At 54.8% G+C, this 14,140-nt stretch overlaps 1 protein-coding gene across 13 annotated transcripts in view; it reads right to left on the bottom strand.

The window, feature by feature from the left end:
* Positions 1-1,964: 1,964 nt before the first annotated feature.
* Positions 1,965-14,140, bottom strand: part of DUS2 (dihydrouridine synthase 2) — a 32,053-nt gene continuing 19,877 nt past the window's right edge. For 9 of the 13 annotated variants that reach the window (XM_086351397.1, XM_086351390.1, XM_086351387.1 and 6 more), the window contains 9 exons: positions 12,583-12,648; positions 12,330-12,400; positions 10,291-10,377; positions 8,802-8,970; positions 6,661-6,782; positions 5,316-5,465; positions 3,902-3,989; positions 2,726-2,799; positions 1,965-2,498 (listed from right to left, as the gene is read on the bottom strand). In XM_086351397.1, the coding sequence (XP_086207523.1) occupies positions 2,261-2,498; positions 2,726-2,799; positions 3,902-3,989; positions 5,316-5,465; positions 6,661-6,782; positions 8,802-8,970; positions 10,291-10,377; positions 12,330-12,400; positions 12,583-12,648 (1,065 nt within the window). In that variant the 3' untranslated portion in view covers positions 1,965-2,260. The remainder of the gene's footprint in view (positions 2,499-2,725; positions 2,800-3,901; positions 3,990-5,315; positions 5,466-6,660; positions 6,783-8,801; positions 8,971-10,290; positions 10,378-12,329; positions 12,401-12,582; positions 12,649-14,140) is intronic. The other 4 variants (XM_086351396.1, XM_086351395.1, XM_086351394.1 and 1 more) reach the window with 2 other exon arrangements.

Here is a 14,140-nt window from a genome sequence, read left to right as displayed (position 1 = left end):
ATATATATATAAACAACAGAAACAATGCTGTAACAAATTCAATAAAGACTTTAAAAATGGTCCACATGGAAAAAAAAATCTTTAAAAAAAAAAAGTGTCCCCAAAATATGATGCGTTAAGAGGATGTCCTCAATCAAGGTGGCTGGAATGGATAGATAAGTGTGGTGGCCACTAGATCAGAGAGCGGTTTGGGTATCTAAGTGGCCTGAGTTTAAGGTGAGCATGGTGAGCACAGTGGGTGCAGCTTTCAGATCTGATTGGGCCCTCCCAGTTGGTCCCAGGTCTTACATCTCTCTGAGACCAGGGCAGGCATCACTGAGGAGTACTAAAATGAGACTATTTGAGGGGCAACATATTCAAGCAGAATTCTGCTGGACATCCTCAGTCAACAAACACACACTAGCCCCCATACTTGCTCCCCTGTGACTCACCCTCTCCCCGATACTTTTCCTGGCCCCTGAAAGTCCCCACACTCTAACCTCTATCTCAGCAGCTGACCTCTACCCCTGCCTTTCCTTGCCCATAGCCCAGAAATAGACCTGACCACTCTAGAGCAGGGACCCTCCCCCCCCACCCCCGGCCCCAGGAAAACCACACTGATGGAAGAAGAGGTCTGAGGACAGAGCCCCACCCGACCAGGGAAGTGGATCTCCGGACTTGGTACCTGGCCCACCAGCTCTGACAAGCTCAGGATGCCTGGAGGGTAGATCCCCTGGGACCTGTCTGTGCTGTTCCATTTGGGTATGAGGAAAAGCAAAGGGGGCATTTTGACTGAAAATAGTTTTTTTGTAGGAAAAATCAGAAATAAATTATGCCTAAAGTTGGATGGCTGAGACTAAACCAAGCCTCAGTCTGTCTCCTGGGTGGGGCTCTTTCTCTGGAGGCTCTGGCCTGGGAAGTTAGGGCAGCCTCACCATAGAATGACCCCATTAGCTGCACAGTGCCAGGTGAGACTATTTATCCTCTGGCCTCAGGCAGTAGAACAGCCGATCCCACTCAGAGAAGGGCTCTTGGGCCCAGCAAGGACTAGAAGTGACTCGCCCAAGGTCAAAGAGTGATGGGCTCCTGGAGGCCCTGGTTTTGTGGTATCCTTATCTGCAAACAGAAGAGCAAGTGTGGGTGCAGGGAGGGACGGCTCCTGGATTGAGGCAGGGGCCTCACCCACCCAACCCTTGACTCAGGTCCTCAGGGCCAGGAGTACAGACTGGAGATGAGAGGAACAAGGCCTTGACCCAGAGGGGAATCCCCCCTCCACACAAAGCTCTAAAAGGAGGAGAAGCTGCATGTTTACAGTGGAGGAAGCGGGGGCGGTGCTGGGCAGAGACCTTTGGTCAGAAGGCCCCTCCCAGTTAAGTGGGGGAGGCCCCACAAATGTGGTAGCCCATTTGTTTGCTTCTCACTGCCAGGAGGAAATTAAAGAGAATCTGCCACTTCCTTCCGGCCCAATGGGATGGGATGGTGGGGGCGGAAGGTGGGGGGGGGGGTGGTGGTGGTGAGCAGTGGCGTGTGGGCAGGCAATCACAAGGGCCCCAAATTGCTGTCATCAGCAGTCTCCCGTGTCCTCTGCCCAGAGCGGGTGCCTCACAGGTCTGAACTCCAGCTAGGTGGGGTGGGTCACACTGAGCACCCCCTACCCAGCCACTCGCCTGACCTGGTCCCTTACTAGGGTACCAGATACCCTAACAGTTCCCCTAGATTCCATCTCATCTCTCATCAGGAAAGCCAATTGATGGCCAGTGCCTCAGGTTTAGCATCTGTAGAATGGGCCTCTTGGGCTTTCCTGGCTCAACTTGAGTCCAGGAGTCCAGTGAGCATTAAAGGTGATACCCCATCCCCCACCTCCATCTAGGATGGGTAGGAGAAATGCTTCAGGAAGCCCCAGCTCTGTCCAGAGGCTGGAAGCAGACTAATGCCAAGACATCCATCCATGGGTAAAGAGCCAGGCTGAAGCAGCCAGCCGGGGGTAAGGGTGGTGGGTGTCTTTATTGCACTGTACCAATGTCAGGTTGGGGAGGTGCCACCTGAGAGCTCCTGTTTTCAAAGAAAATACTGAGGTCGATCTGCTGCTCAGACCCACTGAGGGAGAGGGACACTCTGGGCACCCCTTGGCCTGTGCTCCAGGCTGCTGACCCAAGCCAGAACCTCTCAATTCCTGTCCAGCAGGGGCAGAAAATTGTCCAATGGCATCTGGCTGGTGCTCTGCACCCACAGCCATCCTAGGGCCAGGCCCAGGGAGGGGCTGACCAGGGAAGGACAGTGGTCACCAGCCTTCCAGGGGGCTCTCTTGACCACTTGCCAAGGCTACAAAAGGCTTCTTGCACAGCTCCCCAGGCATGGCTGGCTCCTGAGTTCTGGGGTCCCCAGGGTCTTGGTCAAGGGCCTCCCGCTTGCGCTTGTGCAAGGAGGGGCTCTCCTCACCCAGCCGACCCTCTGGGAGGCCCTGGCTCCGCAGACAAACGATGGCTGCAGCCTGCTCCGCCAGTTTCTTGGACTTGTCCCTGGGTAGACGAGGTAAGGGGCAATAAATCAGGGAGACAGGCAGACTGGTTACAGGCTGAGAGGCTTGACTCTATACACCCTTGGCAGAAATTCTGACAAAACTGGGGAAGGGGTCATCACCCAGGGATACCACTATCTAGGTACACGGGTCCCCCTAACCCTCCCAGGCCAATGCAACGATCAGGCCCTGCCACTAAGCCTCATGCCCACTGATGAGAAAACTCACCACAAGGTAGACTGGTACTTTTGTTCAGCAACAGTGACAACAGAACAGAAGAGGCGATCCAGGGGGCGCTGGACCTGGTACAGAGAGAGCAAAGGAAACAGGGACAGCTGCATGAGAGCCAGACAGCCAAGCCCTGGAGGCCCACCTGCCAGGGTCACAACTAAGGCAGAGCAAAGGAAGTACCTTCACCTAAGTCACACGAAGGCTACCTCTATCACATGCTCCTCCCCTGAAGGGCCTGTATGCATCTTCCAGGGAAGAAAGGCAGATACACAGTCAACGACATCCCAGTGTGTCAGGGGTTCTATCATGGACCTAAGCGAAAGGCCATCACAGCCCTCAGCTGCACGTGACTGTGGAGCTTTCTCCCGCTGACATCTGGATGGGCCAGGTCCCCTCGGTGAGGAGGAGCTCACCAGATGGCAAAGGGGTGAGAGGGGACAAGGACAGGGGCACAGAAAGTACACCAGGCAGAGCGACCAGGTGGAGTGGTGGGGGGGGAGCTGAGTGGGCACGACCTGAAGTGGAAAGACATGTGGGGCACGTGTGCTCTGTGCTGAGGTGGGAGGGTTGGATCCCAAAGGCGCTGGGGAGCTGATGAGGATGTGAGCAAGGCAGACAGAGTCAGATTCGTTTGGAAAAGTCACTCTGGCAGAGGGGGACACCAGGCCCAGAAGATACAAGCTTGGAGGTCCACAGGCCAGTACAGAAGAAACAGGGCAACCTAAACAGGCACGGCCATGGGGACCAAAGGAAGTGAAACAAGACTATCTCAAAGTTTCCACTGAGGGGCCCAGATGTGGGGGGCCCAATTCTGTGCCCCATTGGCTGAGGCCTGGTCCAAAAACCCGTCAGTCTAACTTTTAGGTTGGATCATCCTTCCTAAGCCAGACAGCCCTTTCCAGAGACGAGACCCCTGCCCAGGCAATGCCACCAGAAGGGACTGGCCTGAGCACTACTTACTTAAGTGTCTAGTTCAGTTTTATGAAAGTGGCCAGAACTAGATAGTAGGGCCACCGTCACCGGGAAGGAACTAGTGGCAACCAGCCCATAGAAGGCAACACCAGGCTCCAGCCAAGTGGCCTGGAGCCCAGGCGGAGCTATGGGCGGGCTGGGGGCACGGCGGCAGCGGGAGTGCATGGGCTGGACGAGGGCGGGACACAGCCAGGAACTCACCGTTTCATACACCGGCTGTGCCAGCTTCTCCCTCCGGCACCACTCCAGCAGGCACATCTTGGGGGTGATCTGGGGTGAATATGCTCGCCTGGAGAGAGGCGGGGAAGGGGTCAGGACCCACCGACCATCAGCACTGCATTCCTCAGCAGGAGCCTGACTCAGTGCCTGGAGGAGCTGCAGGAACTGAGACCACAGACTGCTGCCTCAGGGCTCCTGCTCCGAATCCCTGAATCTCCTGCTTCTGTCCCACCTGCAGCTCAGGGTCTGCGTTCTACCTGAAGGGAAGATGGGCTTCAGCTGCTTGGGGAGGGGAATCAGGGTGGGAAGTGCACTCCAGCCTGGAAAACAGCCTTAAACAGCCAAGAAGGGAGGTACCATTTGCCTCTCAAGACAACCTCAGGAGGGAGTGTGTAGGAGTGGGGAGCAAGGTTGTCATACAATGGTCTCAGGCTCTAGCTCCACCCCGATTATGTCCCCTGAGTGTCAGTGGGCTCAGTGGACCCTGACTCCAGAGCCAGGTGGTGACATGGACAGAAGCACCATATTCCAACTTCCCACCAGGAGCTCTCCCGGGGTATGACTGCCCAACAGTTGAGCCCACATCCCGCCTCCCAAGTCCCTGCCAGACAAGACTGACTCCTTGTCTGGGTCTGGGGACCAGAGAAAGGTTCAGATCCTAGATCACAGAGGATAAGGGCCAGGGCCCCATTTGAAGCTGAGTCACTGGCTGAGGCAATAATTGGCCTGAGGCTACTTCTGCCTAGAGACAGCACCACAGGCCTAACAAGGGGCAGTGAGGGGTGGACTGCTCAGCTAGATAAGGGCTCAGGGCCTGAGGCTCTTTTGGAGCTTCTTATGGGCAGCTAATTCCTGAGGACCAAGGTAAAAACCGGGGCTTCCCTGGTGACTCAAATGGTAAAGAATCTGCTTGCAGTGCGGGAGACCTGGGTTCAATCCCTGGGTCAGGAAGATCCCCTGTAGAAGGAAATGGCAACCCACTCTAGTATTCTTGTCTGGAGAATTCCATGGACAGAGGAGCTTGCCAGGCTACAGTCCATGGAGTCACAAAGAGTCAGACATTACTGAGCGACTAATACTTTCACTACTTTTTCAGGGAGAAAACACATATTTTCAGTAACAGAAGGGGACAAGTCTCTCCAGATTGAGTTGTGGGAGGGGATGGGTCTGGAAAAAGGTATAGTTTAGTCACCCTTGGGACAGCATGCATACCCTGACAGCAATGCCTGGACTTTCAGGGACTGTCTTCTCCAAAGTGCCTTCTTTGGGTTGCTGAAAACTGAGAACAAGCGTCCAAAATAAAGGAGGCCTGTGGTCCCATGGCTTGGCATTAACCAGCCAGCTTGCTGGCCCAGTCAGACCTGAGGACTGGCCCTGGCCCAAGCTGGAGACCTACCGGTCAAACTTGATGGCCATCTTAATGATACCAGAAGTGTCTTCAGCTGGTTCCTCTGCTTCCTCTGGGCTCCTGGCCAAAAGTTTGGCCCGCCGGGCATCCAGCTCTCGTGTGGTCTCCTCATAGAAGGCACCAAGGCCAAAGGCCTCACTTTGAAGGGATGAGAAGAGTAGGGCAAGACCCTTAGTGCAGCCAGCGCTCAGGAAACTGCTGCAGAAACCCAGGGCCCGCCACTGAGAAATGTCCCCTACATGCACTGGAACACCACCAGGGTTGAGCCATTGGAAGGTGCTTCCTACACCTCCCTGTGATCAGCCTGAACTAGCACATGGAGAATGGAGCAGGTGCCCCCTAAGCGTGAGCACTGGAGAGCGGGCTGGGCTGGGTGGAAAAGGTTCCAAACGTCACTGCAGCCTTTCTTCCAAGGAGGAACACACAGGCAGGTGTCCCCAGCCGGCAGTGGGTGAGGTAAGCTACACAGACCAAACATTGGGGGTATGCACAGTCTCATTCTCACGTGGGCCCACGGGAGGAAGACACGGAGGCCTGACCACTGCTTGGTTCCCCACTTCCCGCCCTGACCACAAACAGTTAGGCCAAACATAAAAAGAGGTACCACCCAGAGCGACAGAGTGATATTCTTGAGAGTTATCCCCAAGCTCACAAGGTACTGAGGTCGAGCTGGTTAAGCCAAATGGGAGGACAGACTGAGCACCATAAGCCCAGGGAGAGGAGGAAGGTTCTGGCAAGGCTCTTCCCTCTGGGAGCATCTTAAGGACTGGAGGCTGCCTGAGGGCAAGCCTGGTCCAGAAAGCCTTCTCTGGGGGAAGGAGGGTAAAGACAGCAAATGTGCAGGGGAGAGAGCATCCAGGCAGGAAAGCCCCGTACAAACACAGGGGACAGGCATGAGGCCAGGTTGTGATGGCCCCCAAAGTCTACCACCTGAATTGGAGCTCCAGCAGATCTAGAGAACCAAGGGGTGGCCTCTAGATGGGGTGAAGGCGTGGGCACAGGGGGTTCCATTCTAAGACCCCAGGTCTCCTAACCATTGGATCCTGGTGGCCTGGCATGTGATAGATCTGTGACCAGGAAAGCCCCTTCCTCCCCAGGGATTCCCAAGCCCAGCCCTCACCTTCCTCCATCCCACTGGTGCCCTAGTTTCCAAAATTCTGCTGCTGAGATCAGTCCAGGGATGGTAGGTTCTAAAGCTTTGCAAGTACCCCCATCTGTGCGGCAAAGCTGTAGCCTGCATCTGGATTCTGCAAATCCACCCCCAGGGTCCCCTAGTAGTCGGTTTAGGGCTCAGGATCAGGTCTGGGGCATGACAGCCTGTTGCCCCTCTCACCAAATTTCCTGGGAAGACTGGGCAGCGTGGAGTAACCTTCCCTGAGGTGATTCCAGCTGTTCTCGCAGCATCTGGCACAAGCAGTACTTGGTGTTGGTGTAGTGGTTGTCATACTGCACAGCCTGCGAGAAGAACTGCTGTGAGCCCCGCTACTGCCCAGGCAGGCTCTGAGGCCTGCGCTGCTCTGACAGTGGGGAAAGTGGCTCCAAGGAGACCTGAGAGGGGCCTGGAGCTGAGGCCCCCACAAAACAGCCACCTCCACCTTGGCCATCTACTCCTCTGGTTAGTGACACAAGGCTTGAGGGTTACAGCCAAGGCCCCGGTCAGAAGAACACTCTACCGGACAGCCTGACCAAGGTCCAGATGTGCAGGGAGCTGCTCCCACATCAGCTACCACGGAGGACCTGCTGCCAAGTATCTTCCATGGCGGGGAGCAGGGAACAGCCAAGAGCTGGTGTGGCAGGACCAGCCCTAGGACAGGAGTGAGATTCCTTTACTCCTTATAACCCTGGCGGGCACCTGCCACTCCCACATCTTAAACAGCCTGTCTACAACTTCCCCCAACGTGGGAAAACCCAGCATCATGGACCAAGCATGTTCACATGTGTTATGAGCTCGACAAATGGGTATCACTACTCAGATGGGGAAATGCAGGCTCAAGGAGGCAAGTTGAGTGCCTGGGGATGCCCAGTGGAAGTTGGCCTGGCTAGGGAGGGCAGGAGAGCAAGGGTGGAAGGGTGCCCCAGCCCCCCAGAACCCACCCCTCCACCACTCACCCCCTACACTCTTCTAATCCCTCCACCTAGGCCTGTGTCTTCAGGCCTTGCCTCAGTGCGTCACAACAAAGCAGAGACCCAGGGGTAAGTCCCGGCCGGCGGCAAGGCCTTGACTCAGCTTGTTTGGGACAGAGGCACCTGGCTGGACCAGAAGCAGCCCTGCCTGTGCTGGAAAGCCACTCCCTTTCTCTGGCCCAATACACCCTCGTGAGGTGCTGCCAAGGGACGGGCTGTTCAGGAAAGATACCATCACCATTCAGCCAGTGAGAGAGCTTGGCTCTATTGACTGTGCCATCCCAGCCACAGGCCACCAGCCAGCCCACCTAGGCTGAGCCCAGCCCCTCACCTCTGGCTGACCCAGGCCGTCAGAGAACCTGGTGGTCTCTAACCTGGCCAATAGGACATCTGGGACCAAGGGGATGAAGGCTGCAGCAATGAGCAAAAGAGGCTTGAGAACAGAGGCTGCCGGCTCTGGGCACTGGCCTCAGGGCCTCCCCGACCCCCAGCTTGCTCAGCACTGAGGACACCCACATGTCATGGCAGCCACAATTGCCCAGGCACGGTCATGGCCTCCTGGGTGTCCTGACCCCCCAGGTGGGTGGGGGGCTTCAGGACTGAAGAGGAGGGGGGCAGTCTGCGGACCATTCACTGTCTCTGCCGACAGTCACACACACACAGCTAGTCACATAGTCCCACAGGGTGCCAGGGCTATGCCAATGAGACACAGTAGGTAACAAAAAACTCCTTTACAGGAAATGCCCTGGCACTATCATCACCATCCTGGTTGAGAAGAAAAAGCTATTCCCCAAGGAAAGGGTTAAAGTTAGGCTACTTCCTGAATCACAGGAAGTAGCCTAACTGGGAATTACATTTTGCTTTTTTTGCTTTCTGAGAATTACAAGAGAAGAGCTTGAGAAGTGATTATGACTGATGGCCAGGTGACACGTCTTTATGGACAGAATCTGTCAGCAACAGCCACTATGATGGCTACTCCTGGCTGTGGCTGCTGAAGTGCCTACCCACTGGCACTGGCACTGTGCACACGGAGGGCAGAGGGGTGACAGGGACTTAGAGAAAGGTATCATGGGTTAGAGGCCCCGACAGCATCTGGGATCCAGAGGCCCGTGCGATGACCCCCACACCTTGGAGGCTTTAGAAGAGGGTGACGGTAGGGCCATGACCCCCTCCCCACCAGCAGCCCACTCTTCACACTGCAGCCAGGAAAACCCAATGCCTCGCAACACAACAAAGAAAAAGAGAGGAACCACATGGGCTGCCGGGGACCAGAGGCTCACCCAAAGCACTTTCTGCAGAAAGCGGGCAGACAGACAGAAAAGTTTGTTGTGAAAAAGTGTGTAGACGTACATATCTGATGTACTTCTGCATGACCTCTTCCAAGGGCCGTGGACCCTCCTTGAGGAAGATGGACGGGTTCCACATGGCCGCCCGGGCCACCATCACTGAAGAGGCTGCCGTGGCTCGTCGGAAGTCCTCTATATCCAAATACCCTTGGATGTGGTCGTGAGATCCTCCACTGAAAAGCAACAGCCGGCGGAGATAGGGGGTTGGTGAAGGGTAGCCCCAGCCTCGTACCAGCATTGTCAGAAACAGGCAACTCCTGGATCTGCTGCTTATTAAGTATGTGGCTTTGGCCAAGCCCTTCAGCTATGACAGCTTCAGAGACTGGAGAACACAACACGCACCCTGCTGTGGGGCCAGGAACAGTGAGTGAGATGATAGAGTACGGCAGCCCAGACCGTGCCTGGCACTTCACAGGTACTCAGGAACATTACCCTCCCCAGCCCCCCATCCTCAACAGTGACTAAAGCCAGCCCATGTCCGAAGGACAGGTATCTGTACATGGATACAGGGATGACAGGAAAAGCCCCAGGCTGGGGCCCTACATGTCCACTAATGGCTGGATTAAACCCTAGAAAGGGAACAGATGCAGGGCGGTCGTGAGAGGAAGGAAGGAGGCCTGGTATGGTCGCAACTTCCCTTCAGGCCATGCTATGGCCACTTGGAAACTGCTCTTTGCCTGTTTCATCAGGAGCCAGGTGGTACCCTCAGCTCAGAGACAGCACTGTGTGTGGGATGATGGGTGGAGGAGCTCTCTCGGGTAGCAACAGCATCTAGGGTCTTGAGCAGCCCCATCCTCTCTCCAAGCCACCACTAACCCACCTTGGCCTGGGCAAAGTGGGCCTGGCTGCCACCACCACCCCCACCCCTGCCTTAGCTTCCCACTCCGACTCCAGGCAGGCAGGACTTCCATCAGGGCTTTAGAACATCTCTGTTTCCAACCTGCCATTGGGCAGGAACAGGGCTGAGCTGGACTCCCAACTGGCTGACACAGGCCAGCTCCCTGGTGACACCAGGACACTGCTGTCCCACTGCTGAGCCGGCAGGCTGGTCATCAGTCCCTGACACCTGCCAGGACCTGGGCTTTGGCCTGTGACCTGCCTCCTGGCCCTGAGCCGCGGCTCTCTGTGCTCTGGCATGGATCGCCTCCCCCTACACCCCACACACCTAGCCCTGGTGTGACGCCACCTTCCCCGGGGGCCTTTCGGCAGCCCCTTTCTTGCTTTCTCCCTAAACGCTCCCACCTTGACCCTTCCATCAGAATGCCCTGGGCCCCTACCTACCACATACTTATGTCGGCCGCTCGCCAGAGGCCAAGGGACATGACGGACACTTTTCAGCCTTGTTCCCAAGTTCATTTTTGCCACATTCTTGTCTTCTTTTCCCTAAGGGTCATTTTTCTGATGCTATCTCATTCCATTTTCTGTTTGTCAGTTAAAGTCCCTCTGAGTAAAATGAGGCATGAAAGAACAAACAAGGAGGAAGGGAGGCTTACTTGGCTATGACGGGAATGGAGAGGGTTTCGGCGATGGCTTTGATGGCTTCGCAGCTGACAGGGTGCTGGGGCCGCTCCTCTCGCTTCCTTGGAGATAAAGAGATGGGGCTGGGGGCTAAATGCCAAAGGCTGCGTCACAATGAGCCCCAGTGATGTGAGCCAGGCCCGACAGTCCTCCCTGCTGGCACTCAGAAAGGCTACGTGGCCAGCAGGGACAGGGCTCCAGGCTACAAGGCAGGGCTCTCCCTGACCCCAGCTGCAGAAGGCAGGGGCAGCACGGGTACACACCGCATCCAGCCCTCAGAGGCCCGCAGGTGAGGCGTGGCTATCGGGAGCCGATGAGGGTGGTCACACGGCCACCCCCAACTTCTCCTCGTCTCTGCCGGAGATGAGGGACACAGCCCTAAGAATGCTGCCCCTACTGTCCTGGTCTTGCCCTTCCCGGGGGACAGGGAACAGCTGCCGCCACTCAGACGGGCCACTCCCACACAGCTGCCTGTGCTGAAGTCAAGCTGGGCAGCTGATCCTGGGGAGAGGCAGCTGGCACGGGCAGGCCACAGACCAGGGCTGTCACCAAGGGTCACGGGAAGGCGGGGCCACAGCCCGAGGCCCCTGAATCTAAGATCAGCTGCAAGAAGTTCCTGTGTATGAGTGAATGAGTCTTAGGGATGCTAAGGTAAACCCCAACCTGAGCTGTGCTCACGGGCGAACCAGATGGCCAACCAAACAGCCCTTGCCCAGGCCCTGTCTATGGTGTCCCTCTGCTATACTCCTCAACCAAAGTGTCAGGGCCCCTGGGGCCCAAGAAAGTCCCATCAATCCAGCCTCCACCTCCACCTTCCCACACCCCTAGCAGCCCAATTCTAACCCATCCTTAACAGCTTTGATAGCCAGAAAGTCCCTCTTTAAACTTGCCCAATTCTGTCTTCCTAGTCTTCCCAATTACTGGGAAAAAGGAATAGCTTTATTTATTCAGGGAACACCATCTGCCAGGCACTATGCCAAGACTGTATATTCACAATCTCGTAAAAGCTTTGCGACAACCCTATAAAGCAGAAACTATCTTAATTTCCAAATGAGGACTGTAGTTCTCAGAGAGGTTAAATAACTTGTCCAAGGACACACAGCCAACCAGCAGCAGAGCTGGGATTTGAAGCCAGGCATCTGAGCCCAGAGCCTGCTGCCTCTGGAAGGGGTGTGTATGTACAGGTGTGTGGCTTTTCACCTCCCCCTGCTGGCTTCAACACACACAGCTCTGCTTTTCTCTGTTTCTATATGTTGAAGTTCTGGGTTCCCTTCTCTGAAAATGCTGTAATAGACACACCTGCAAGAAATGGGCTGTTCCTATAAGACCCTTGAACTCACAAGGAACATCATTCAGAAGGGAGGTCACTCCAGCTGACATTTGCCAACCTGGGATTTGGTACACAAGTACATCCTGGACATAGGGAGCAAGTTCGACTGGGAAACCAAGGATAGCCTTCAGCAACACCTCAGCTCTCAACAGAGAACACATTCACTACAGACCTAAGGACTGTTTAAAGCAGTCCCTGTGACAGCTGGTAGTCCAACGAGGGCAGACAAAAGAGGTGGTGCCTATAAAAGAACAGCGGTCTGCCTGGGGTCATTCGGGAGAAAAGCTAGAGCTGAATGTAGTGGAAAGAAAATGAGATTCAGAAGCAGAGTTCTAGTTCCACCACTTCCTGACTGCACGACCCAGTTTTGAGCAAATCACTCGATCTCTAGCATTTGCACATCCTGAGGGTAGGGGCATTTCTCCTTCCCTTTGGTATGTCTGTATCTCTAAAGCTCAGTGCAGTCTCTACCACACAGTAGATGCTCAATGAATGAAACAAAGAAAAATGCAACCCAGAAAGGGTTGGACTGCCCTCCAGATTCAGCGGGGGTCAAAGAGCTAAGCAAAGAGCTAGGCTGGGTACATAGAAAAGAAGCTGGTAGGTGCCTGGGGTCTGGTGAAGAAGCATCAAAATGGCTGAGGACCTCCCTGCAAGTCGGTCACTAGCAAGGGGACAACTCACCTCCCGTGAACCGCGATGGCGGCAATGCCGGTCCTCTCTATCCGTTTCACAAGGCTCAGGGTGTCTTCCAGCTGAGGGATGGGGCCACACAGGGTGGTTACTGCAGCCACACAGGGAGCAGCTGCCAGCTCCCAAAGTGGGCTCAGATCTCCCCACTCCTCCAAACCTGACTCGTCCCCTCAGGAATCATTCACACCCCCCGACCAACATCTGCAGAGAAAATGGACCTTCAGGTGTAACACACCATCCTTACCGATGGCAGGATGCGAATCTTGCAGGTCACAGGTCTGCGCGTCCCTTTCACAAGAGTGCTGAGGATCTATGGTAGGGGAGAACACAAGAACATCTGCCTCTTCCAGAATAATCACCACAGCTGCTTGTACCGATGAATTTCACTCCAGACCCGTGTGGCCCACTGGCAAAGATGCATTTATGTCCATGTATGGGTCCATGTGAATGCATCTGTTGCACACCACCTACAGGGAAGCTCCGTGAAGAAAGGAGCTCACCTTTTTTCTCCACTAGAGCCCCAGCCCCAGCAGTCCCTTACCTGGTTCATAGCAGTATACATGTATTTGGTAAATGAATGAGTGAGGGAATGAATGTATGGTTGGGTCTACATACATGCCTATGCAGGACACAGTGTCATCCTTTGCCAGGACAAGCATCAGAATCAGCTGGAGAGCCTAAGAAATGCAGCACCATAGATTCCACCTCATCTTTCCTGAAAGGCCGGGTTCAGGAGCAGGGCTTGGGAATATATGTTTTCAAAAGACTCTGTCCAACATGGTCTCTCCTCAAAATGATTCTGAGGCCTAACACTGGTTGAGAACACATGGCTCACAGCTCCATTCCTGTCTGAAGGCATGTTCCCTGAGTGCTGTGCCAGGGTCTGCCAAGTGTAGGAACAGGAGAGCTTGAACAGGTCCTGGGCCCTGTCCTCCCTTTTGGGGAGTCAGATATACAGCAGAGAAACTGGGAAAGGAAAAGACAACATTGTCATCCTACTTAAAAGGGTTTATTTTGCACATTAATTGCAAAGGACTCCAAAGACAGATCAAGAAAGTCACATAGGAAAGTGTCAGGGAAGTAACAACACCAGATCAAGAGTCAGAGACCAAGAAAGGGGTAGATGACACTGTGTGTCTGTGACCTTGCTATCTTTATCTTCTTCCCTCATCAAAAATTTTGGGCCAGGAAAGCTAGAGGGAAGGTGATCCCAAGAGCCCTCTTCCAAGAAACTAGATCCCTGTCCAGCAGAGCAGAGGAGACATTCAGGCAGCCATTGCCAGTCTGGTTCTAGACAGGAGGGGGCAGCAGACAGCCGGGTTACAAGAACCAGCGAAGGAGGCCTCTCTCAGGGACAGGCTAAGGCAGAGCCCTCCAGGAGACATTGGACCAAGAGGCTAGGCTGTTAGGACAGATTACAGGCAAGACAGGGCCTGCTGGCCCAGGTGCCACTTAAAAATAGTTAAGACAGAAATGAAGTGAGCTTCTGAGGTGAGCTGCGAATTCTGCTGCCTCTTGTGTGCAACGTGCCCAAAGAAGGGCAGTGGTGAAGACAGAGCTAACAGCATAGGTGGGAGAAGCCAGGAGGCCAGAGGATAACGGAAATGCCTGTATATACATGTTGTGAAGAAAACCACCCTCTATTGAGGCCCCTCCCCTAAGGGTGGACACCCACAACTGTCCACATACACTCCAGCCTGCAGAAAGGTGTCTGAGGTCATTTTCTGTGCCTATCCATACCCAGGAAAAATGAGAAGGCCCTAAATCACAAATATGCTGGATTTCCTAGACCCCAGAGACAG

This window comes from Bos grunniens, chromosome 18 (genome assembly GCF_055505025.1).
Source record: "Bos grunniens cultivar Pamir isolate PY7600 chromosome 18, Bosgru_T2T1.0, whole genome shotgun sequence".
In the NCBI taxonomy this organism is placed as follows: Eukaryota; Metazoa; Chordata; class Mammalia; order Artiodactyla; family Bovidae; genus Bos; species Bos grunniens.
The sequence above is the reverse complement of the archived record's forward strand: the minus strand, read 5'-3'. Positions and strand labels throughout refer to the sequence as shown.